At 46.9% G+C, this 25,883-nt stretch overlaps 1 protein-coding gene and 1 non-coding gene across 2 annotated transcripts in view; one reads left to right on the forward strand and one right to left on the reverse strand.

The window, feature by feature from the left end:
* Positions 1-37: 37 nt before the first annotated feature.
* LOC122681111 (fer-1-like protein 4) overlaps positions 38-25,883 on the reverse strand; it is a 41,971-nt gene continuing 16,125 nt past the window's right edge. Inside the window, 26 exon segments of the mRNA XM_043882827.1 lie at positions 38-221; positions 223-355; positions 472-572; positions 678-943; positions 1,602-1,843; positions 2,087-2,185; positions 3,283-3,368; positions 3,868-4,028; positions 4,592-4,746; positions 5,169-5,339; positions 5,520-5,647; positions 18,354-18,471; positions 18,559-18,649; positions 18,652-18,712; positions 18,783-18,883; positions 19,309-19,351; positions 20,023-20,154; positions 20,238-20,296; positions 20,442-20,637; positions 22,525-22,726; positions 22,822-22,889; positions 23,333-23,506; positions 23,632-23,766; positions 23,996-24,120; positions 24,269-24,422; positions 25,547-25,699. Coding sequence (XP_043738762.1) covers positions 162-221; positions 223-355; positions 472-572; positions 678-943; positions 1,602-1,843; positions 2,087-2,185; positions 3,283-3,368; positions 3,868-4,028; positions 4,592-4,746; positions 5,169-5,339; positions 5,520-5,647; positions 18,354-18,471; positions 18,559-18,649; positions 18,652-18,712; positions 18,783-18,883; positions 19,309-19,351; positions 20,023-20,154; positions 20,238-20,296; positions 20,442-20,637; positions 22,525-22,726; positions 22,822-22,889; positions 23,333-23,506; positions 23,632-23,766; positions 23,996-24,120; positions 24,269-24,422; positions 25,547-25,699 — 3,414 coding nt within the window. The 3' untranslated portion in view covers positions 38-161.
* Positions 16,833-16,939, forward strand: LOC122682259. The gene has a single exon (XR_006337280.1). It is a non-coding gene; the product is annotated as a U6 spliceosomal RNA (small nuclear RNA).

Here is a 25,883-nt window from a genome sequence, read left to right on the forward strand (position 1 = left end):
CCAAGCATTATTTGGATTATTTATTATCTGCTGTGGGTGTGCAGGTGACAAAGGTGGATTCCCCGGAAGGTTTGGGCAGAGGAAACGGGAACCCCAGGATGGTTTCCTGTCGGTAGGAAGGAGGCAGGACCTGGCATTACGGGATGAGTGTCCACGGTGAGTTAGGGGTGGTGGAGGGGGCGGAAGATGACCTGGCTTATCTGCCCTGGCATGGTGTAAAAAGACGAGGAGGAGGAAGACGGTGATCAGCACCAGCAGCAGCAGCAGCACCAAGGTGCACCAGTACCGGTGCCAGATGAAGAAGACGAAGGTCTTCAGCGGGTTCACAAACCAGTTGAAGGAGGTTTTGGGGCGGCTGCGGGGGAGCAGGTGGTGTCAGACGAGAACGAAACCCTCTGCTGTCTCCACCACCACCACCGCCGCCACCCCCCCACCCCGGATGTGGCCCTGCCTCCTGCGCCCCCCACTCACTCTGGATTCTCCAAGGGCTCAGGCTCCTTGTGCCCCTTCCCCACTGGCCGTTTCTCAGCCTCCTCCACAGTCAGCAGCTCAAACTCTGCCTCTACCTTTCCCTGGAAAAGAAGGGACAGAAGCCAAGTTCTTGGGTGGGCTCAGGCCCGACCCTCGACCCCCCCCACCCCTTCCACCCCCGTTCCTGCCCTGACCACTGCACCCACCGTAAGGATGTAGACATTGCCTCCTGAGTCCCAGAACTCTAAGTCTCCCCACTGGCCTTTCCTCTTCTTCCTGCTGGTCTGAGCCTCCCGCTGCTCCCGCTCCTTGTCCTCCAGCTCCTGCAGCTTCACTACCGGCCACCAGCCCCGCAAGCGGTGGCAGCGAAATAAGTTACACCTGGGTGCGGCCCCATCCTGGGCCAGCCGCATGGAGCAGAGCTCGGGGCCCCGGGACCCTTGCATGTCTGGTAGCTGCAGCTCCAGGGATCCTGCAAGTCCAGAGTGCTCTGGGTTAGGCAGGAGCAGGTGGTCTGTCTGAGCCAACCTCCCATCCCTGAGAGTGACTCCAAGGAAAGCAGAGCCCAGAGCTAGAAAGTGACTGATGGCTGACTGAATCCCGGGAGATGGAACTCAAGGCATCTAGAGTTAGAATGGCAGTCCAGTGGTTAAGACTCTGCACTCCCAATGCAGGGGCCCCGGGTTCAATCCCTGGTCAAGAATCCAGATCCTGCACACTGCAACAAAAGTCCCAGCTGCAGCAACTATGACACCTCCCGAAGACAAATTTCTTAAGAAGAAGCTAGGATGTGGTGGTCAGGCCACAGCTATGGACCACACATGGCAGCCCAAATGTCAGCGGGTTGTCCTCTGGGACAAGGCACAGCAGGGACCAACAGCTGTGGGGCCAGAGTAACCTGAGCTCAGGTCAAATTAGAGGACTGAGTTGGAGACTGGGTGGGGACAGAGGTTATGATGCTCAGGGCTGAATAAATTCAATAAATTAGGCCAGAAAGCAAAAGTTAGTGACTTGGATCTGAAATCCAGGATTCAGGGTTGGGTTAGAGTAGGGAAACCAGGGGCCAAGGGCAGGGCAATGAGGGCAGAAATCGGGGCTAGGGTGGAGATGGGAGGACAGCTCAGCAGTACCAAGGAAGTCGTTTGCAGAGATGCGGTCATAGTCCCAGACCTGCAGGACTAGCATAGCCGGCTGCCGGAATTTGGCTTCTTCCAGGGCAAAGGGTCTAGGGCGGCGCCAGATGCTCACGTCGCGCTCCGTGGGCAGGTAGTCAAAGCGGAACACGAAGCGCCAGTTGAAGTTCCCCTCCCCGGTCAGAGAGTTGAAGTGAACGTCTGTCTCCTGTTTGTCCTGCTCCAGCCCTTTCACCCAGCTGGGACCAGGGGAAAGGTAGAGGCCAAGAGGGTGGGCATCCACACTGGGCTGAGTCCAGAATCAGCTCCTCACACCTGATCTGCCCGTCCACTCACCCTCAGGCTGGTCCCTCCACCCAGCTCCCAGTGTCATCAAGGGCCCATGGGACAGGCAGGGCTCTGGCTCAGCCCAGGACCCAAGCCCCTGTTTGCAGTCTCACCTCGGTACATAGCCATGTGCCCATCTCGGCTTGCAGGCCTACCTTTTCACATAGATGTCACTCGACATCTCTCCAGTGAGCGGGTTCATGTCATCCAGAACTATATCCTCCGTGTTCCAGATGATGACTCGGAGCTCATAGCTGAGGGATGTATTGGGGGGAGGGTTTTCAGACTCTTGAGAGGGGTCTTGGGAGGAGCTGCAGGAAGTACCTGGGTCAGGGCCACTGACACTCAGCAACTGGAGTATGCCTAGCCAGGTGATCAGATGTCCGTAGTCCCTTGAAGGGGCAGCCCAGGTATCACTGACCACCCCAGCCACTGCGGATGGCACCAGGAATGGTCTGCTGACCCACGCTGGGTCAATGAGATTTTCCCTCCTGTAAATCTGGAATCAAGACTCTGAAAACGTGAGTCCCAAAGCATCAGACATAGATCTGGAGCCACCACAAGCTAAAGTGCTGTGCAAGCGGAGAGAGCCAGTCTGCAAAGAAACACTAAGTGGGGATGAGAGCACAAAGCCCCTAAGAGACAGAAGGAGGGTCTGTGACATTCTTGATCCTATCCCAGGTAGCCCTGTCCTGGGCTGTCAAATGGTTTCCGGATATCTGTTGTTTTGTCCAGCGTTAATTTCCCCTCATTTGTTGACTGCACCTTGATTTTCTGTTGGTGACCCTACCCCCACTACTGTCAACTGTGTCATACTGGTGGGTCTGTCACCTCGGGGACATCACCCAGGACTGACCAATCAATGTATCACAGCCCCCTGATCATAGTGATTGGTTCTGGAATCAGCATTTGATCCAAGCGGGTCCAATGATAGTTAGCCCAAGACTTTTGCTCTAACTGGGAAAGAGGTGTTTATTTTTCTGCTCAAGTAGTCTGGTTGCTAAGATGTAAGCTTGCGCTGTTAAAAGTCACTTTGACCCCAGACTGCAAAAGCTTCTATGAGAGTGGCACCTAGGAAAGCAGAGCCCAGAGGTAGAAAGTGACAGATTGCTGACGACATCTGAAGTGCACACACTCCCCGCTCAGATCAGCTTAGGTCAGAAGGTAGTTAACTGGTACTTGGACTCTTCAGTTGCAAGTGACACCCAACTCACAGGGGCTTATGAAAAAAAAGAATAATGTCTCGCCTACCTGAAGCCTGGGTCAGCTCTGCCGGCTTCACCAGGGTCGCTTGTCCAGGTTGGCCAAGATGTGCCCGCCCCATGGGAGGAGGGGCCAGGACTCCTCTTACCTGATTGGCTGTCGAGGCTTTATGTCAACTGGGGGTGGGGCAGGCACGTCTCTGGGGAAGATGTCAATCCACATGTGAAGAGACCTCTGGGGGCACAGGACCAGGCTGAAGGGTCTTCCCGGGGGGTCCCACCTCCCCTAACAGCCCTGGGGCCAGAGGTTGTGCCTTGCCCCAGGTGGAAAGGAGAGCTGGGGTCAGGAGGGCAGATCCTGGGGGATGAGGATGAAGGCGGGGTCTGAACTGGGGATTCCAGGGTTGAGATTAGGCTGGGTGTTCAAAGATGAGGCCCTGGAAGTGGAAGGCTGAGATCAAAAGTGAGATCCAGTGTTCCCAGGTCCAGATCCTAGAAATCTGGGGTAGAGGTCAGATTGGGAGTGCCAGGTCTGAGCCTTGGTAGCCCAGGGCTGGGACTCCTTCAGAACCAGAGTCTGGGGTGAGGGGAGGGGGTCCACAAAGGAAGTCCAAGACTGGAGTGGGGAGGGGAGGGACCAGGATCAAAAGCCAGAGTCAGAAGTGGCTGTGCCCAGGTCCAGGGCCAGGTGGGAGTCCTGGAGCTCTGGGGATGCGCCCTGAGCCCTCCTTCACCTGCAGCAGCCCTGGGCTGCGGGGATGGTAAAGGGGCCGTGTTTCTACGTGCTCAGGTACCAGCTGGATCCCAAGCCCTGGCATCTCCTGCCAGCGCTGCAGCACCAGCAATGCCTGGGCCTCCTCAGAGACATCTCTTGCCGCCTTGGAGCCCCTGATACCTGCAATGAGAGGTTCGTGAGCTTGGGTTCCACATAGTTCCCAACTCTGCTCCCTTCCTCCCAATCTCCCGCCCTCAATAGACACTCTGGGCTGAGGCAACTGCTATACTGGACAAACCGATTTCCTGGGAGGGCATGTCCACAATGCATAGAAAGTGGCGGATGCTGCTGTAACAACTTTTGCCAGTGAAAAGCCAGCAGTTGGGGGACAGTGGGATTGGAGGGGCTGTGGCCTTTGTGCAAACCTTGTTTAGAAAACAGATCACTGGCCATGTATGAAGCACAAGCTAAATTCTGCACCATATTGTATATTGCATGGGACCCCGTGTCCTCAATTAGCTATGGTTCTGAGGGGTTCACTAGGGCTCCCCGGAGATCTCACACTCACCAACAAAGACCATTTTCTCTCCATTATTGTCATTTCTCAGCCAAACTCACCTCCTCTGCTTGCAGAGGGAGGCAGGATCTTTGGGGACACATTAGGCTGATCATCAGTGGCCTCCCCCATACCTTGCTCTACCATCTTGCCCCCTCTGGATTGTCCAACAGAAAGAGGCTGGTACCTGGGGGCAGGGTCTCTGGCGGTGTCAGAAAGAGTTTGCTGCCTGCCTTGACAGTCTCGACTCAATATTCAGGTGGGGGGAGGCCACAGCACTGGCATAGCCCTGCCAGGATCTGCAAAGGCCGGAATGCATCATGCCAGGCATTGTACCCATCCCTGCGGGTGGAAACGGAAGATGCCTTGGTTGGATCCAGCACATAAACATAGTTGGGCACAGGGGCAGGGATGGGCCCTTGAGGACTTAGGATCCAGGTTCATAACTCTACTGGAGAACAGGTTAGTCCTCGCTTACAGTAATGGTGAAAATCAAGTATGCATGCCAGATTCTCCTATGAAAGAGATACTGATATTATTACCCCCATTTTGCGGATGAAGAAACTGAAGTTCAAGGAAGTCAAGTGACTTATTAGTTACAGATCCCAACTTCCAAGCCCATTTCTTAACCAATAAGCTATAATGTTTTGGTTGCAGGGGAGTCCCTGCTATGAAATTAAAAGATCTGGACCTTCAGGTGGGATGTGACCTTGAAAGTCTTTGGTCAGACTTAGAATGACTCCCAAGGGCCCTGTGGGACTCACACATCATACTGGGACGCCAGCCCACAGTCCGCCCTGTGGTGGCTATAGAATTGGTTTTCCAGATCAATGTGGGTCTCTCCGATGAGGTCATCAGAACCCACGAGGTCATGGTCAAACACAGCTACGGTCAGCTCAGGCTCAGCAGGGAGAGAAATGCTGAGTTCCAGGACCCTGGCCAGGAGAGAGCACAGCTAAGAACACCCCCACACCCTGGGGGTGTTCCTGCGGGGGAAGGGGTGGACTCAGCACCCCTGTCCATTCCCCCACCATCACCACTAGCTGCCTGAGTGAGAGTCACAGGGCCAGATGGCAAAGTTACTCCCCATCCCCAAGCCCAGGGCCCAGCCTCACTCTCCCTAGATGAGATTCAGCTGCTTGGGGATGTATCGTTCCTTGGGGTCCAGCCGCTCCCGGCCAACGCTCACCACCACATAGGGGTCTGCTTTGCCATTGGGGTCTTCAGGAGCCAGGTTGGTAGCCTAGGGAGACAGTATGGGGTGGAAATGAGAGAAACGTCAAACCCAAGGTTGCCCTTGCTGGGCCTACTCTCCGATTTAGTAAAAACAGGAAGTTACCACGGAAAATTCTTCCACTGCAAGACGTTAGCTGAGAGGTTGGATGAGGTGACATACTTTCTTTTAATTATTGAAATACAGTAATTATTGTCATACAAATAGGTATAACAGGAATATAATGAAGGCTTCCCTGGTGGTCCAGTAGTTAAGAATCCACCTGCCAATGGAGGTCACATGGATTCAATCCCTGGTCCATGACTCCATGTGTCGAGGGGCAGCTGAGCCCGTGCCCCACAACTGAGCTTGCACTCTGGAGCCCTCAAGCCTCAACATGAGAAGCTGCTGCAATGAGAAGCCAACGCACCACAACTAGAGAGGAGCCCCTGCTTGCCACAACTAGAGAAAGCCCGTGTGCAGCAACAAAGACCCAGTGCAGCCATAAATAAATAAATACAACTATATATATAATGAAACAAAATATGTGGAAACATGTATAGTCAGTTCAGTCGCTCAGTTGTGTGTGACTCTGCGACCCCATGGACTGCAGCATGCCAGGCCTCCCTGTCCATCACCAACTCCCGAAGCGTGCTCAAACTCATGTCCATTGGGTCAGTGATACCATCCAACCATCTCATCCTCTGTTGTCTCCTTTCCTCCCGCCTTCAATCTTTCCCAGCATCAGGGTCTTTTCTAGTGAACCAGTCCTTCGCATCAGGTGGCCAAAACACTGAAGTTTCAGCTTCAGCATCAGTCCCTCCAATGAATATTCAGGATTGATTTCCTTTAGGATTGACTGGTTTGATCTCCTTGCAGGCCGAGGGACTCAAGAGTCTTCTCTAACATCATGGTTCAAAAGCATCAATTCTTCGGTGCTCAGCTTTCTTTATAGTCCAACTCTCACATCCATACATGACTACTGGAAAAACCATAGCTTTGACTAGATGGACTTTTGTTTGCAAACTAATGTCTCTGCTTTTTAATATGCTGTCTAGGATGATCATAGATTTTCTTCCAAGGAGCAAGCATCTTTTAATTTCATGGCTGCAGTCACCATCTGCAGTGATTTTGGAGCCCCCCAAAATAAATTTTCTCATTGTCTAAGGGACTTAATATTCAATTTGTAACTTTCCATATCATTTGAGTTTCACTCTTTCACAATGAGCACATTTTACTTTCATTTTACTGTTACTTTATTTTACTTTTTATCCCTTTTTTTGTTTTGTTTTGTTTTTAATTTATTTTATTTTTGTATTTTTGGCTGCACTGGGTCTTGGTTGCTGGGCACACCGATTTCTCTGTGCTGTGAGGGGAAGCTACTCTTCCTTTTGGGGCTCAGGCTTCTCACTGCTTCTCACTGCAGCAGCTGCTCTTGTGGTGGAGCCCGGCTCTAGGGTATGCAGGCTTCAGGAGTTGCAGCACATAGGCTCAGGAGCTGTGGCAGCCGGGCTTAGCTGCTCCACGGCATGTGGGCTCTTCCAGGACCAGGGGTCAAACTGGTGTCCCCTGCATCGCAAGGTGGGTTCTTAACCACTGGATCACCAGGGAAGTTGTTTATTTGTTAAATTAAGAATATTTTAACTAAATAAAAAAAAATTACAATGAGCATGTGTGTGCCCAGCTTCATAAATAAAACACTACCAACAAATGTCTCTTGAGTATGTGACCGGATTTAATTCCCTTTCCATCTCTAAAGTAGGGAGAACTCTTTATTTGGGGTTTTTTAATTGGGGTTTCTCACACACACACAAAAAAAGAAAAAATACTTCTGTTACATATACATGCATCCCTAAGCAATATATAGCATGATCTTTCATGGTTTAAACTGTATGTAGTAAACTTACTTTTTCTGTTTTTGAAAACTATGTAATTTAGTAAATACATAACTTATACATAAATTACTGAAGTAGAATTTGTACACAGCAGAGTTCCAGTTGCTCCTCATCTTTCCCAGCGTTTGGTATTGTCAATCTTTTTTTATTTTCCTCATTCTCATGCATGTAAAATTGAAGCTCATTGGGGTTTAATTTGTGTTTCCCTGCTGATGAAGCATGTTGAGCTTTCTTTTTTCACTTTTGAGTATGCTTATTAGCCTTGTATATATATATATATATATTTGCTTTTGCGAAATGACTTCAAAGCTTTTGCTCCATCATTGAGTTTTTAATTTTCAATATTACATTTCTAATTTCTAAACATTCTAACTGGTCCTTCAAACTTGCTGTTTATTTGTGATGGTCTCTCGTTCCTTGCTCATTTTAATTTCATTCTATTTCTTTAAACATTTCATATTCTCTATCTAGTCATTCCAATATCAACGGCCTTGGGATCTGAATCTGTTGTTATTTTTGCTAATTCTTACTCCTGATGGTCTTTTTCTTTTTCTTTTGGTACTTTTTAATCACGACTCATATTTGGTATGACTCATGCTGAGGGCTTGTTGTGGGTGTTCTCTGCCAAAGAGGGTTTGTTTTCACTCCTGCCAGTTCCCTAGGCAAACTACCAACCTGCAGCCACTTTAAATTTAATCCTCCAAGTCATCTCGCCCTGGAGCCCACATGCCGCAACTACTGAGCCCGAGTGCTGCAACTACTGAAGCCCTCGCGCCTAGATCCCATGCTCCACAACAAGAGAAGCCACCACAATGAGGAACCTGTGCACCTCAACTAGAGAAAGCCCTCTCGCAACAACAAAGGCCCATAGCAACCAAAAACAATAAACAAGTAAATGAACGAATGAATGAAATCTTCTAATTGAGGTTGTGAGGATTACATCAGAGGTGAGAATGCAGACTGTGGTCATGGATGCTTAGGGAGACTTTTCCCCTCTAACCAATGCCAGGGTTAAGACAGGCAAGCTTCCTTGGTGTCTCCTTCTGCCTTGCAAGTTCCTATCTTTGTTCATCCTTATGCTGAAGGTGTAGGTGTGCGGGCTCCAGGTGGCCCCAGGATTTCATCTTCTGTCCTCACTGCCTGCCATGAGGAAGAGGAGGTCTCTCTGGTCAGCAGTGAGTGTGGGGTGAGAGCCAGCTTTACTACTCCTTTTCTCTTAGTTCCTGTATTAGCTGTACTCCCATATTTTCTGTATTCTTTTCTGTTATTTGTTTTTGACTATGCAGGACTACTCTTCATTGTGGTGTGTGGGCTTCTCATTGTGGTGGCTTCTCTTGTTGTGGCTCCCCGGCTCCAGAGCTCAGGCTTCGGTAGTTGTGGTGTGAGGGCTCAGTTGCCCCAAGGCATGTGGAATCTTTCCTGATCAGGGATCGAACCCTGTGGCCCCTACACTGGCAGACAGATTTTTAACCCCTGGACCACCAGTCCGATTTTCTGTATTTTTGATGCTGTGGTATCTGGGGCTGTACTGACCCTGGAGAGACTGCCCCTGCCAGGGCTACTAATTCCTAGAGTTAGCAAGCAACACATTTGCCAGAGTACTTTTCATATACAAACCAACTAATCCAGACCCCATACAATATCCAACCACCTTCTCTATCTGGCCTTTATATTCTAGAAAGTAATATTTCTCTGCTTTTATCATCCCCATGGCCAGGTTCAGACAGCTAGAGACAGTTAGACAACTACTGTACCCTAAAGCCCGTAGGAATTATTCAAACTAGCCAGTCATAAGCCTGCTTATGCTGCCTTGCCCTGCCTTTCCATCACACACACACACACACACACACACACACACACACACACAACAAAGGCTCTGGCCCTCATGCTTCCCTTGTTCCTTCTGCCTTCGGACTGGCCATTATGTTTTCCTCTGTAACCCTGCAAGGCACAGCCTGCCCCACCTCTAGAAAACCGAAACAAACAACAGTCTTTTCAATGGCAGCCATCTGATCTGTCGGCTTCACCATACATGGATAATAACAAAACCGTGGGTGCATTTTAAAGCGTTCCTGCTTTTACTTGGGGTTTTTTTCTACTCTAAAATCTCTTACTTTCTTGGAAGCTCAACATTGCATTTAAAAGATGTTTTCGAAGTATGGAAGTTTCTCAAAAAACTAAAAATAGAGTTGCCATATGATCCAGCAATCCCACTCCTGGGCATATACCCAGAAAAAAACTGCACTTCAAAAAGATACAGGGAATTCTCTGCAGTCCAGTGGTTAGGACTCTTTGCTTCCACTACAGGGAGCAAAGGTCTGATCCTTGGTCAAGGAACTAAGATCCTGCATGCCTCTTGACATGGCCAAAAAGAAATAGAGAAAACATAGCAACAATAAAGATACATGCACTTGTGTGTTCATAGCAGCACTATTCACAATAACCAAGACATGGAAACAACCTAAATTTCCATTGACAGATGAATGGATAAAGAAGATATGATATATATATATATGATATATATATACACACACACTGGAATACAACTCAACATAAAAAAATAATGAAATAATGCTATTTGCCACAACATGGATAGAGCTAAAGATTGCCATATTAAGTGAAGCAAGTCAGAAAGAGAAAGACAAATACCATATGATATCACTTATATGTGGAATCTAAAAGATTACACAAATGAACTTAATTATGAGACAGAAACAGACTCACAGACATAGAGAACAGACTTGTGGTTGCCAAGAGGGAGGAGGCGGGGAAAGGATGGGTTGGGAGTTGGGAATTAGCAGATGCAAATTATTATATGTAGGATGGATAAACAACAAGGTCTTACTGTATAGCACAAGGAACTATATTCAATATCCTGTGATAAATCATAATGGACACATGAAAAGGAATATATATATATGTGTGTGTAACATATATATACACATATATACATACATATATGCAATATATACATGTGTATATATGTATAACATATGTGTAACATATATGTGTGCATAACATATATGTGTGTATAACATATGTGTATATATGTATATGTATATAGATGTATATATACATGTATGTATATATGAATATGTATATATATGTATAACATATATATATGTATAATCACTTTGCTTTACATCAGAAATTAACACAACATTGCAAATCAACTATGATTCAACGAATTTTATTTTTTTTTAATTTTAAGATGTCTTTAAAATTTGATCCAGCATTTTTAGCTTTTGGTGAGTGATGTTAGCTTTAATCCTCAGGGTGTGCTCTTCCCTGTGTTATATATGTATAACATACATACATATATACACACATGTATATACATATGTGTATATATGTATGTATACATATACGTGTATAACATATATGTGTATACATATGTATATACCTATATGTATATACACACATATATATGTATATACGTATATACACATATATACATGTATATATGTATATACATATATAGACATATAGGGCTTCCCTAGTGGCTCAGAGGTTAAAGCGTCTGCCTCCAATGCGGGAGACCCAGGTTCGATCCCTGGGTCAGGAAGATCCCCTGGAGAAGGAAATAGTAACCCACTCCAGTATTCTTGCCTGGAGAATCCCATGGACGGAGGAGCCTGGTAGGCTACAGTCCACAGGGTCGCAAAGAGTTGGACACGACTGAGCGACTTCACTTTCACTTATATACATATATATACATATGTATATATATGTGTGTGTATAACATATATATATGTATATCATATATATATATGTATAATCACTTTGCTTTACATCAGAAATTAACACAACATTGTAAATCAATGATGATTCAACGAATTTTTTTTAAAATCTTAAGATGTCTTTAAAATTTGATGCAGCATTTTTAGCTGCTGGTGAGTGACGCTAGCTCTAACCCTCAGGGTGTGCTCTCCCCCGAGACGCAGGCTCTGCTGACCTTGAGCTCTGATGAGTGATGTCCTCTCTCCCTTCCTCCACCTGCATGGCTCTTGGAGGCTCTACAGCTGCCCTGGTGGTTTTGCAGTTTTAAGGCTCTGATTTCAGCAATTGAAACTCAGATTTTTTGTTAATTGTTCTTGTCTGGAGGTGATTTTCAGGAAAAGGAAGGGGAAACGCCCCACTGGTGCCACCTTCCACAAACTGGGAATCATCAAACTTGCCTACTTCATCCAAATTTCTGTTGGGAGATGTATCCTTATTGATATATGTTACTTAGTTCGTTCAGTTTAACTGTAGTACTTGTTATGTGACCGATACACATGCTCTCTCTCTCCTATTTAGGAACACTTTAGGTTATTTCTATATTTTTTATTATCACAAATACTACTAGAATGAGCATATATGTTTTCTTAGACACATTATGTGAAAATTTTTCTAAGATTTTATCTAGAAGCATAATTACTGGGTATTGGCTATGAGAATCTTCTATTTGACAACATATTGTACATCTTACTACAAACTGTTCTCCAAAGTTGTTATAACAATTTACATTCTGTGGCAGGCAGAATAAAGCGCCCCACAAGATCTCCAAGTATCCCTGAACCTGTGAATATCTTACTTTACATAGTAAAAGAGACTTTGCAGATGGGATTAAAGATCACAAGATGAAGGAAGTAGCCTAGATTATCCAGGTGAGTCCAATATAATCACAATGGTTTTTATAAGTGAAAGAGGGAGATGAGAGACTCAGGGAGAGAGCTTTGAAGGTGCTACACTGCTGGTTTTGAAGATGGAGGAAGAGGTCATGAGCCAAGATACACAGGCCGCCTGCAGAAGGTAAAAAAGACAAGCAAATGATTGCCAGAACCTGTAGAAGGAAGGCAGTTGGGCCAACACCTTGATTTCAACCCAGTGCAACCTGTTTTGGATTTCTGCTCTTCTGAATAGTAAGATGATAGATAGACGGTAAGTCTGCGGTAACTGGCTGCAGCAGCAAAAAGAACTAATGCCTCCTTCTACCAGCACTGCGGTAGAGTTCTACAGCTGCCCAGCCCCTGTCTAATCTTGCCAATTAAAGGGAGGGAAATGTCTCAAGGTTTCAATCATTTGCCTGTCAGATTACAGTTAAGGTGCAGGTTTCGTTGTTGTTTTGTTTCTTTGGTTGCACTGCACAGCCTGTGGGATCTTAGTTCCTGACCAACGATCCATCGAACCCTCACCACCTCCCCCCCGCAACCCCCGCATTGGAAGCACAGAGTTTTAACCACTGGACCGCCAAGGGAGTCCTAAGCTGTAAGACTTATTAATATGTTTATTGACATTGGAATTTCTTCTTCAGTTAATTTCCTTTTCATACTTTTTTCTCAATTTTTCTTTTTGGTCTTCTTACAGATTTGCAGGAGTTACTTAAGCATATTGCAGACACTAGCCCTTTATTGATTATGCATAGGGTAAATATTTGACCCAGCCTGTGTTTTGGCTGTCATTTAATCGAACATGTCTATGGATGCCTAGAAGTTTAGTCTGAATGAAGTCACATGTATTATTTTTTTTTCCTAATTTAGGAAAACTTCCCCCCACCCAAGATCATAAAGAAATCTTAATATTTCCCTATAGTTTTGCTTTTCACAATCAAGTATCAGATTTGGCTGGATTTTTTTGTGGATGCTATAAGTTAAGAATTTCATTTTATTTTATTTTTTCCACACAAATAATCCATCTTCATGGGACCACTTACAGAACAGTCTCATTTTCCCCCAAAATGATCTGCAGTGCCAACTCTGATGTAAATTTCTAGGTCTTTTTTTTTTTTTCCCTTTGGTCAAGATGAGCAGCTTGCAGGATCTTAGTTCCCCAACCAGAGATCAAATCTGGACTCTCAGTAGTGGAAGCATGGAGTCTTAACCACTGGACCAGCAGGGAATTCCCATCTGTGTCTGTTTTTGTTTTTTTTAAACTTCTACCCTGTCCCATTGGCCTAATCATCTGTTCCCATGCCAAAACCACACTGCCTTAATTACCATAGCTTATAAGAATTCTTGTCTTCCTACATTGTTCTTCAAAATTGCCTTGACTACTCTTCGAACTTTGTTCTTCCATTGAAATTTTAGAATTAGCTTTTTAATTCCAGGGTAGCAACCCTTAGCCTTGTGCCTGGCTTAGAGTACACACTAACACTGCTTGAATTGCATTCTCCCTTTCTTTCCACTCCTTAACCATCCACACTCTTTAGGTAAATCAGCTCCTTTAGTTTCTAGTTTACTCTTCTGGTATTTCTGGTTCACAGAGGAACAACTATGTAAATTCCTTGGATCTTTTTCTTTCTTATATGGAGAGTGGCACTGTAGATACTCTTTTGTATTCTGCTTTTTTCACTTTATACTGTGTCTTGGAAATCACTCCATCTTGGTTCAGAGACCGTCTTCATTCTTTTTACAGCTGCATAGTACACTGGTGTGTAGCCTTACCACAGTTTATTCACCCGTTCTGCTATGATGTATGTGCATTTAATAAGATTTGATTTGGGGATGTCCCTAGTGGTCCAGTGCATAAGATTCTGTGCTCCAAATGCAGGGGGGACAGGATCAATCCCTGGTTGGAGAACTCAGATCCCACATACTGCAACTAAGCTCACATTGCCACAAAGTACTGTATGTTACAAAGAAGACCCGGCACAGCCAAAATAAATAATAAAATTTTAAAATAAAATTAAAAATTACATTTGATTTTTAATGGCACTCCAGCTTTAGAAATTTTATTATTTTCAAAGGGAAAGTGAAAAGTGAAAGTGAAAGTCTCTCAGTCATGTATGACTCTCTGGGCCTCCACGGACTGTGGTCCAGGGAATTCTCCAGGCCAGAATACTGGAGTGGGTAACCATTCCCTTCTCCACGGCATCTTCCCAACCCAGGGATTGAACCCAGGTCTCCCGCATTGCAGGTGGATTCTTTACAAGCTGAGCCACCAGGGAAGCCCTTATTTTCAAAACTGCCCAGCAAATTTTTTAAAATATTATTTATTATTTATTTATTTGGCTGCACTGGGTCTTAATTGCAGCCTATGGGATCTAGATCCCTGATCAGAGATCAAACCCGGGTCCCCTGCACTGGAAGGGCAGAGTCTTAGCCACTAATCCACCAGGGAAGTCCTGCCCAGTCAATTTCTATAGCCTTTTGTTCTCTGCCTGTGAAATAATTTTAAACAACTGTTTGTATTTTAATATTTGAAAATTCTAACATCCAAAGCCTTTAGAGATCTAATTCTCCTTTGTGTTATTTCTTTCTCACAATTTTTCCTGATGATTGTTTTCTTTTCTTTTTTTCCATTTATTTTTATAGATGACTGTTTTCTTACATAGATTGTCATTTAGGATTGTGAACCCAAATTTGGTTATCTAAATCTCTGGAGTCTGTGAAGCCTGATTTGGGACCACTTTAAGCCAATTTCTCAGCTTTGAATTTTCTGGATTATGCAGATAATAAAATCTCAAGTCTTAGGGATTTCCCTGGTGGTCCTGTGGTTAAAAATTCACCTTGCAATGTAAGAGACATGGATTGGATCCCTGATCAGGGACCTAAGATCGCATATGCTGCAGAGCACCTAAGCCCGTGTGCTGCAGCTACTGAGCCTGTGCACCACAACTAGAGTCCGTGTACCACAACTAGAGTCCATGCGTCACAACTAGAGTCCATGTGCCACACCTAGAGTCCGTGCATCACAACTAGAGTCCGTGTACCACAACTAGAGACCATGTGCCACAACTAGAGTCCATGCATCACAACTAGAGTCCGTGTACCACAACTAGAGACCATGTGCCACAACTAGAGTCCATGCGTCACAACTAGAGTCCATGTGCCACAACTAGAGTCCATGCATCACAACTAGAGTCCGTGTACCACAACTAGAGACCATGTGCCACAACTAGAGTCCATGCATCACAACTAGAGTCCGTGCATCACAACTAGAGTCTGTGCACCACAACTAGAGTCCGTGTACCACAACTAGAGACCATGTGCCACAACTAGAGTCCGTGCATCACAACTAGAGTCCGTGCATCACAACTAGAGTCTGTGCACCACAACTAGAGTCCGTGTACCACAACTAGAGTCCATGTGCCACAACTAGAGTCCATATGCCACACCTAGAGTCCGTGTACCACAACTAGAGTCTGTGTACCACAACTAGAGTCCGTGCATCACAACTAGAGTCTGTGCACCACAACTAGAGTCCATATGCCACACCTAGAGTCCGTGTACCACAACTAGAGTCTGTGTACCACAACATGAAGATGCCACATGACACAACATAGATCCTGCATGCCGAAACTAAGACCTGATGCAGCCAAGTAAAGAAATACATTTTTTTTTTTTTAATTCAAGTCCCAAATCAATGTGAGGGCAAAACTCTAATAATAAATCCTCAGAAAAGGTATTTTTTCTGTTTCACCCAGCTGGAACAGAGACTGAGACAGACCATTTACCTTACAGGCTCCTTTTCCAGTGGGTGGGCTTCCTCTTGACCACCTTTCACTGACGGTAGAGCCCTTCCTGAGTCCTGCTTTATGCAAGTGTCTTAGTTGTGTCTCCCACCTTGTATAGGCTGTTGAGGATTAGAACCTAAGCCTTGGGGTCCAGATATTCTCAAGAGAATCTGACTTTAGGGCTTGTTCTGGATTCCTGCTGTTTCCTCATTTGACCATTGAGAATTCTCCTTCTTATGAGTTTAGCATTTGTATAAAAGACTGCTTATCTAGCATTTCTAGATGTAGTATATCAGGAAATTATTTCAGACCATCTAGGCTGCAATGCTGTTAGAAGCAGAAGGTCCAGATGACTGCAAGGTCTCCAGAGACTTCAGGAAACAGGTGTGTTATGATATAAATAGAAGGGAGGGAGGGACTTCCCTGGTGGTGCAGTGGTTAACAATCTACCTTGCAATGTAGGGTTCAATCCCTGGTCAGGGAACTAAGATCCCACATGCCTGAACACTGCAATGAATACCCAGTGCAGCCAAAATTTGAAAAACAGTAAATAAATAAATAGAAGGGGGGAATTCCCTTGTGGTCCAGTGGCTGACTCTGCGCTTCTGATACAGGGGGGCTGGGTTCGATCCCTGGTTAGGGAACTAGATCCCACATGCCACAACTAAGACTCTATGCAGCCAAATAAATAAAAATAAATGTTTTTAAAAAAATAAAATAAAAAAATAAATAGAAGGGAAAGGACCTTCTTTCCTATTGTCTAGGATGAATGTACTGTTGGGACTGAGATATGGGAAGTGGGAGCAGAAGGAAGAGGGGAGTGGGCCAAGGGAGTCTAGACTTTTCCACAGGTACAAAAACACCTATAAAATAAGGATAATTAGTGCTTGCTTCGGCAGCACATATACTAAAATTGGAACGATACAGAGAAGATTAGCATGGCCCCTGCGCAAGGACGACGCGCAAATTCGTGAAGCGTTCCATATATTTATTGTAAAGTAATTAGTCTCCAAATAATAAAAATAATTGAAGAAAATAAAATAAGGATAATTACCAAACTAGTATGTCTAGTCTACTAGTAGTCTAACAAACTAGACCAAGTTACTGAGGCATCATCTCATTTGATTTTCCATTTGCTCTGAAGACAGCATATCTTATCTGCCTGTAGACAGATAAGGATGCTGAGTCCCAAAACAAAGCATAATGGGACTTCCCTGGTGGTCCAGTAGCTAAGACTCTGCCCTCCCAGTGTAGGAGGTCCAGATGTGATCCCTGGTCAGGAACTAGATCCCACATGTCACCCTCACACCATGACTAGAGAAGCCTGCATGCTGCAACGAAGATTCAGCTCAGCCCGAAAAAAACAAAAATGCTTTTTTAAAAAAGCAAAAAAGCTTCGTGCCCAAAGTTAAACATTCATAGGTGATACCAAGCTGTTCCTCTTTACAGCTTGTATTCAGGGCTAGAGACACCAAAAAACAAAAAGAAAATGTTCACAGAAAAGAAGCCATCATAATTAGATACAGAACATATTGTATTGTCCCTGCCCATGAAACATTAAAGGAAAAAGAGCCAAGTAATTCACATTATCTAGTGTATGCACTAGGATGCTTAGATTATGGCAGAAGAGTGCCACAGAATGTTTCTTTAAATTACATCTTAGAATCCCTATATTTAAACTAGATAAAAGTACAGCATCTGCTCTGTGCTGGGAGTAAATGTGTAGCAACCCCCTCACTCCTTTCATTCTCTGAGATGCCTTTAAAGAAACTTCAAGGCCCTGCTGAGTGCCGTATGAAAACCTTGATGATCCAGTGGTTAAGAATCCACTTGCCAGTGCAGGGGACACAAGTTCAATCCCCGGTCTGAGAAGATCCCACATGCTACGGAGCACCTAAGCCCACGTGCTATGACTACCGAAGCATGTGCTCTGCAACAAGAAAAGCCACCGTAGTGAGAAGCCTGTGCACCGCAAAGAGTAGCCCCTGTTCACCGCAACTAGAGAAAGCCCTCGCATATCAATGAAGACCCAGGGCAGCCAAAAATAGTTAATTCATTACATGATTGATTTTTTAAAAAATAAAAAAATACCCTGCAGCAATGGGAAGACCTGTACAAAGGCTTTGGTGGGAGGCCATCACGAAGCTTTATGGGTTGTGCTCTTCCTGGAATTACTCTCCTCATTCTTTTAATATGAGACTAGAACTATGAATAAGGAGTCAGCAGATCTAAGCAGTAAATTCAGGTTCTGCCATGAGCAAGTCGTGTAACCTTGGGGAGTCTCTTAATGTTGTGCCTAAGATTTCCAAAATGAAAAAGCTGGACTCCGATCCCTTCTGTCTGTAGGTTTTGTGTACATTACCTTTGTTGGACTTAGAGGTGTTCAGGGTCAATGGATGCTCACCTTTACAACATATACTCTAACCAGGAACTTGATGGGCTGGTTCTGTGGGATCCCCCAGGAGATCTGGGGCTCAGAGAAGGACACTGCCTCTGATTCTGGGTAAATGAGGAAAGGAGCCCTGGGTGGGATGGGAGTGGGGGGCAGAAAAAACACTGCTAAGAGAGACTTCCTCCTGCATCCCTGTCTGTGCTCCCTGGTCCCCCACTCCTCCCCCTAACATACCTTGAACTTGCCCACAAGCTTTCCAGACCCTTCATCCTCTCCATCTCCACCCTGACCCCCCTGCCCACGGTACAGGGGAACACATTCAGCCAGTCTTCAAAGTGGTCAAACTCTTCCTCCAGGGTGGTGTTGTAAATCTGAAAGGCAAGGGCCTCAGTGACAGCCCGATGTTTCAGAATCAGAGCATAATTCCCAACACCCAGTTACCTTCAGAGTGGCGAGTGCTTTTTTCTGGGACACAGAGCCTTTAACTTCAGGCTCACTCTGGTCGTGGGCTTCCCCATCCACAGAAATGGGGTGAACCCCGTCTGGGAATAGCAGAAAGGCCCCATTAGAAACTGGTGTGGGGCTTCACTGGTGATCTAGTGGTTAAAAATCACCTGCCAATGCAGGGGACACAGATTTGATCCCTGGTCCAGGAAGATCCCACATGCCGTGGAGCAGCTAAGCCCATGCATCACAACTACTGAGTCCGCACACTGCAGCTACTGAAGCCCATGTGCCTAGAGCCCGTGCTCCACAACAAGAGGGGGCACAGGATGAGCAGCCCGTGTGCGCCACAAGAAAGAGGAGCTCCCACTGGCTGCAACTAGAGAAAGCCTTGCACGCAGCAAAAAGACCCAGCACAGCCCAAAATAAATAAATAAATCTTAAAAGGAGAGAAGGAAAGAAGCATGGTGTTGGGAAAGGGAGGGAGATGGAAAGAGGAAAAGCAAGAAAGCCCATCTCTTACCTGAATCCCCAGGGTCATCCATTTCATCCTCATCAAAGTTGGCCTGAAATCAATGGGCAGGTCAGAGACACTTCCCTTTCCTTCCCTTCCCCTCCTTCATCTACCCCTTTCCCAGGATAGGGAGGTGGGAAACTTCAGTTCAAGTTCCAACTGGGTAAGCCTACTTGTGTTTTCAAAGCCTTAGTTTATCATGTAGTCCTGATATGTAACCATCAGTTACATGTGGAACTGTTGAGCACTTGAAACGTGGCTGGCCCAAACTGAGCTATGCTCCAAGTATAAACTACACACTGGATGTCAAAGACTAGTATAAAATAAGACTGTAAATTATTTCATTATTAATTGATTTTTGATAGTTACTTCTTGAAATGCTATTGTAGGTATACTAGGTTAATAAAACATATCATTAAAAATCAACTGGTAAAAAAAAAAAAATCAACTGGTTCCTCTCACTTTTTAAAAAAATGTGGCTGCTACAAAAGTTAAAATTGCATATGTGGCTCACATGATATTTCTGTTGGACAACACAGCTCTAGATAATGGAGTTAATAACCCCCAACTTCTCAAACTGTGGTAAAGATGAGCAAAGATGGCTGTAACAGAGAGTTTTGAAAATCTGTAGAGCTCCGTGTTTGATAAGATCCTTCTTACCATTCACCCTCCTCTGCCTTCAGCTCCCCCACTCCCACCCCCAGCACCTTCCCCTGCTCCCACCTGGCCCTGGAGCTCCTGAAGTGATGCATAGTACTTGGACCACCAATCAAGCTCTTCAGGCTCTGGGATGTCCTCCTCCAGCCCTGGGCCTTGATTCAGGAGGCCTCACAGAGGCAGCTTCTTCAGAGGAGCCTGGGGGAGTGAGAACTCAGCGCCCCTAGCCCAGCACCACCCCAAGCCCTGCCAGCCCCTTCTCCATCCCCCTTCTCCATCACCTTCAGGAACTGTCTGAGTGTCCCCATGTTGGCCCTGAAGGGGTCCAGGGACCTCTGTCCTGAGAGGGGACAAATGACACCAGGAGAAGGACAGGCAAGGAGAAATCAGACTCCATGTCCCACTGGAAGATCTCTGGGAGCCATCTCAGCCAGGAATTAGATGAAGACTTCTGTCTGGTGGCCCCTAAGGGGAGAGCCCTTTACCTTGAGGTTTCTTGGGGACCAGATCCCCTGCCTCCTCCTCTTCTTGCTCCTCAGGGGCATCCTCTTGACCCCGGAGAGTGAATCTCAGCATGTGGGGGACAACATGGGACCCCACAAACACCGTGCGGCCAAAGGCCCGGCGCTCGATCACCAGGACACTGAGAGGGGGCTGCAGGTAAGGCTGCTCCGGCAAGTCCTGGGGGTGGGAGAGAGGACCTGGATCTCTGCAGACTCAGAGAGGAGGGAAAGGCCGCAGCAGAGACAGGTGAGAGAACAAGGCAGCTGAATGTGCGTTCGAAGTCCACAGCCTCACTGAGTCCTCTCTGGTGAGTCACTCACTGCCTTCCCAACCCACTCCCCAGCTAAAAGGGGACACAGTCCTGGATTGGAAAGGTTATTGTATCACATGACAGAACAGATACAAAAGTAATTTGGAGCCTACAAAGTACTATCAGAAAGGTGAGGTTGTTGTTATTATTATGTAAAGGAGAAACACTCAGTTTGCTAATATAGATTGAGAACCATAAAATTATATATACCCTTTAACCCAGAAATTCTATTCTATCAGTGGATCCTGAGTGGGGAGGAAGAACAGATTATAATACTGTATTGTTGGTTTTATTTTACATATATGTGACAATCACAGCACAAAAGAGAGAGAAATGGAGTTATAATAGAGCAAAGTATTTCTGTTTTATTGAAACTAAATCAGTATTAATCCGAAACAGACGGTGAAAAATCAGTATGCATACTGTAATCCCTAGAGCAACTACTAAGTAAATATCAACTAAGGAATTAAAGTAGTGTACTAACAAATATCTATTTAATACAAAAGAAGACAGTAAAGGAGGAAAAAAAATAAATGAAATGTATAGAAAACAAACAGCAAAGTGGCAAAGGTAAATCCAACTATATCAGTAATAACATTAAGGACTTCTCTGGTGACCCAGTGGTTAAGAATCCCCCTGTTAAAAAAAAAAAAAAAAGAATCCCCCTGTTAATGCAGGGAATACATATTCGATCCCTGATCCGGGAAGATTCCACATGCCGTGGGGCATCTAAGCCCGTGTGTGGCAACTACTGAAGCCCAAGTGCCCTAGAGCTCTGCAATGAGAAAAGTCACTGCAATGAGAAGCCCAGGCACCACAACTAGAGAGTAGCCGCTGCTTGCTGCAACAAGAGAAAAACCTGCTTACAGCAGCAAAGACCCAGTGCCGCCAAAAATAAATAAATAAATATTAAAAAGCCTTTATTTCATTGGCTCCTCATAACACACTCTGTCCCTTTTTCAAACAAACAAGCAGACAAATCAAAGCTCAAATCAGACAAGTGATTTGACAAGCACTTAAGGGACACTGCCAGAATTTGACTCCAAGTCCACACTACAGTATGGTAATTACAATTTAAGCAAAGAATGTATTTATCTTTCTAACCCCTGGCGTCTCAGTTTCCTTCAGACTCACATTTCATGACTTTTGGCTAATCCACTCAATCAATAGAGCCAGCAGAGCATCACCAGTTCATGGATTAATCCAGGGATCGGCTAATTATTGCCTGTAAACCAAGTCTAGCCTGTTGCCACTTTTTGTAAGTAAAGTTTTCTTGAAACAGTCATACTCATTCATTTCCTTGTTGTCTTAAGACTGTGTATAATAGCAGAGTTGAGTAATTGCAACTGAGACTGTATAGCCCACAGAGCCTAAAATCTTCACGAACTTGCCCTTTCTAGAGGGGCTTCCCTGGTGGCTCAGTGGTAAAGAATTCACCAGCAAGGCAGGAGACACAGAAGATGTGGATTCAACCCCTGGGTTAGGACGATCCCCTGGAGGAGGAAATGACAACCCACTCTCAGTATTCTTGCCTGAAAAATTCCATAGACAGAGGAGCCTGGCAGGCTACAGCCCGCAGGGTCACGAAAGAGTCAGACACAACTGACCAACTGAGTACACACAGCACATACACCCTTTATAGGAAGCCTCAAGACCCCCGGGTTGGTCTAATATACCCAGCCAGGAAGTCACCATCTCACTGGCCTATTCCATTTCTCAGCCCAGCACTTCTTGGCCCCAGCCCATGTTCTCACCACCGTCAGATGCTTGACGAGCTCGGTGAAATTGGGATTCTCACAGTAACTGGCCAGGACCTCGGACTCCACTCGTCGCCCCGCCACCTCCGGCACCACCTGGGGCTGCTCCACCTCGAGCAGATGCACGCGGCCAAGGCCCCTGAGACCCAGGAACAGTACCTGGAGTTGGGAAGTGGGAGATTCAGGGGCCTGGACCTGACTGAAGGACACCCAGATGCGGGGAAGGCGGAGGATGCGAGTTCACTACCTCAACAGGGAACTCCCCACTCCCGGGTGCACGTGGGGCGGCAGGACAGGCGTCCAGAGAGGGGCTCAGCCGGGAGGGTCAGGTCCTGGGGCTTCACATCACTGGGCACTGAGGGCTGCAGGGAGATGAGGTCAGGGCTCAAAGAGGAATCAGGCAGGAGGAGGGGAAGTCTGGGCTCAGGGTAAAGACATGGAGGACTGCTGGTGAGATAGAAATCCAGAGGAACCTGGCAAGGCTAGATTGGCAGGAGGGGGTTGTCTCGAACAGCCATGTACAGGGAGAAGATGGGTGTCTGAGGCAACGGGATCAACCCATAGCCTGGGTTCTCTGGGGTTGGAGGCCTGGCAAGGTGAACCGAGGGAAGGTCTACTTGGAGTGTTCCCTGGAGTCAGGAGGTCCAGTGAGGTGGCCCAGGACAGACCTGCAGCCCGCATTCTCTGGGGGTAAGGAAGTTGGAGGAGCAACCCTGGGACATGCCCACATTCCCGGAGTGAGAGGACCTAGAGGAATTGCAGGAGCGGTCCACGGGGTGTCCCAACTAGACTCCAGCACTCTGACCTCAAGCCCCCTACTGTAGTCCAGTTCAATGAGTTCAAAGGTGGCGATGAGCTCCCCCGCTGCCTGGGGCCCCTTCCTCAGGGGGAAGAACTGCAGTTCGGGACGTTGGTAAGGGTCCTCCATCAACTTCACCCTCGGGGCGGGCAGCGCCCTGCCCAGGAACACATCGGGGACCTGAGGGGAGCAGAGCAGTGAAGACAAAAGTAGAAGAGGCTCAGGAACCCAGAGAAGGCGCATTGAGATGGAGAGAGGAGGGTCCTTGGGGGTGGGAACCCAGGTGGGGCCCAGGTCACACTCACGAACTTACTGTGGTCAAAGACATTGACAATCACTGGTGGGGGCTCATACTGCAGGTGCTCCCTCCTCCCGTCCACGATTGGCTGATCAAACACCAAGAGTTCGTCCCACAGGGGGCTCAGCTTCTGCTCCAGGACCTTGAGGGCCGTGCAGGGAGGGAGGTAACAGCGGCTAGTGTCAGGAGAACCCGTCACCCCTAAGACCCTCTGGCTCTACACCACCCCCTAAATCAGGGCGATCTGATCCAACATCCCGTCCTGAAAATTGAGGGCAGAAGAGAGACTGGGAGCCTTGGAAGAAGCTCAGTTCCCACCTACCTTGTCTCCCAGTGCCCCTCCACCACCCACCTCCCAGTCCAGCCCTCACCCGCATGGTCTGGCACTGCGTAGAGATGAGGACTCGAGCAAAGGGGTCCGAGAGCCCACTGTCATCTGCTGCCAGCACCCCTTGGGTCTGGTACAAGTGGGCCCGGAGCTGGAAGTAGCTGAAGTCTAGGGTGGAGGGAAAGAAGGGGCCGTGTGAGCTCGGGGACCACTGGAGTCCCTGACCTCAGACCCCTCCGAATCCCCAGCTGAGCACCTAGCCCCACACCTGGGGCAGATGGAGAGCCAGCCCGCCCGCCTCACGGCCTGCACTCACTGTCCCGGTACAGGCTTTGGGGCAGCCCAGCTGAGGACTCAGGCAGCAGGTCCACGGGGAGCTCTGCAGTACAGGCCGTGTCTTGTTTGCCCAGCCCCAGCCACAGGAAGAGCTCCAGCTTGGCACAGACCTCACCAGGGGCTGCCCCCGGTGCCTGTTGTGGGAGGAGCCATGTTAGGGCCCCACCTCTTACTACCCCTGCAAGACCAGTCCGCTCTCTGTATTCATCAGATCCCTAATCCAAACAGCACTCCGTGGGGACCTCCCTGGTGGTCCAGGGTCAAGACTCTGCACTTTAAATGCAGGGGACACGGGTTCGATCCCTGGTCAGGAAACTAAGATCTTACCTGCCTGGCAGTATGGCCAAAATAAAAACCAAACAAAAAAACAAAGAGTACTCCCTGTACCTGAGCCTCTTCATGCCCTCCCCCTGAGACTCCATTATCCTTAACTTCCATTCCCTGTCCCCCCTGCCCCAATACTGCCACCTCCTATGCCCCAAACCCCAGACCCCAAACCATGCTCTGAGTTCTGCACTCCGCTACCCCACACTCAGCCCTCTGTCTCCTCATCCGCAACACATGCGATTCCCTGTCCCTTACCCAGAGATCACAACTCACCACCAGGGACCCCTGCCGATGTCTGTCCCAAGGACACCTCATTTAGAAATATTCTGCCCCCAAATCAGCTGGACTTCTCAGGAACTAATTAGTCCTATTTTCATAACCTGGCCCATCTGTTGGGCCAGAAGAAGGAAGCCCATGCTCAGAGATGACAAGATTTGCTGTTTATCTCACATCAAAGCTCACCTGGGTAAAGGCACAATTTCCTTTTGGCATTTTAGATAATTAAGAGTTTGGTATCCTTTTCTAAATTTTTTTGGCCACGTGGCACAACATGTGATATCCTTTTTTTTTAAGAATAATAAATTTCTAATTGAAACACTTTAATTTTTAATTTAAAATTTTTAATTAAAATTTTTGACTAAAAATTTTAATTAAAAAAAGTTTAAAAAGTAAAATAAAGAGTTTTAAGGGAATTCCCTGGCAGTTCAATGGTTAGGACTCTGCACTTTCACTGCCAAGGACAAGAGTTCGATCCCTGGTCAGGGAACTAAGATCCCAAAGGCAATGTGGTGAGGCCAACAATTATAAATAAAAATTAAAGAGTTTGGGGACTCCTACTGTGCACCGTGTGGCTCCACCCCAATGCCTGGGCCACCCTAAGAGCCTCATCCCACTCCAATCCCCAGCACCCTCAGCCCCCAGGACCCCTCACTGTGAGCAGCAGGCTCTGGATCTTCCCACAGTCCCGGCCCCATTCCTCCTCTACCACAGAGAACAGCACATCCTGGGCAGGAATCCGGGCCCAGGCCACACGGCACCGTCCACTTAACATCCAGACCAGCACACCCGGGAGGGGCGACTGGGGCTGCAGGCAGAGAACTAGGTTACAGTGGTGAACTTGGAGTTGAGACCACCTGCTCCCACAGCTTCCACTGGATGGACAGGCCAGAAGTCCATCTCCAGCCCTGACCTCCCTCCAAACCCCAGGTCCACCTGGCCCCCTATGTCCTGGACATCTCTCCCCTGGATGCCCTATCCCTACAGGTCTG

Source organism: Cervus elaphus, chromosome 23 (genome assembly GCF_910594005.1).
Source record: "Cervus elaphus chromosome 23, mCerEla1.1, whole genome shotgun sequence".
NCBI lineage: Eukaryota > Metazoa > Chordata > Mammalia > Artiodactyla > Cervidae > Cervus > Cervus elaphus.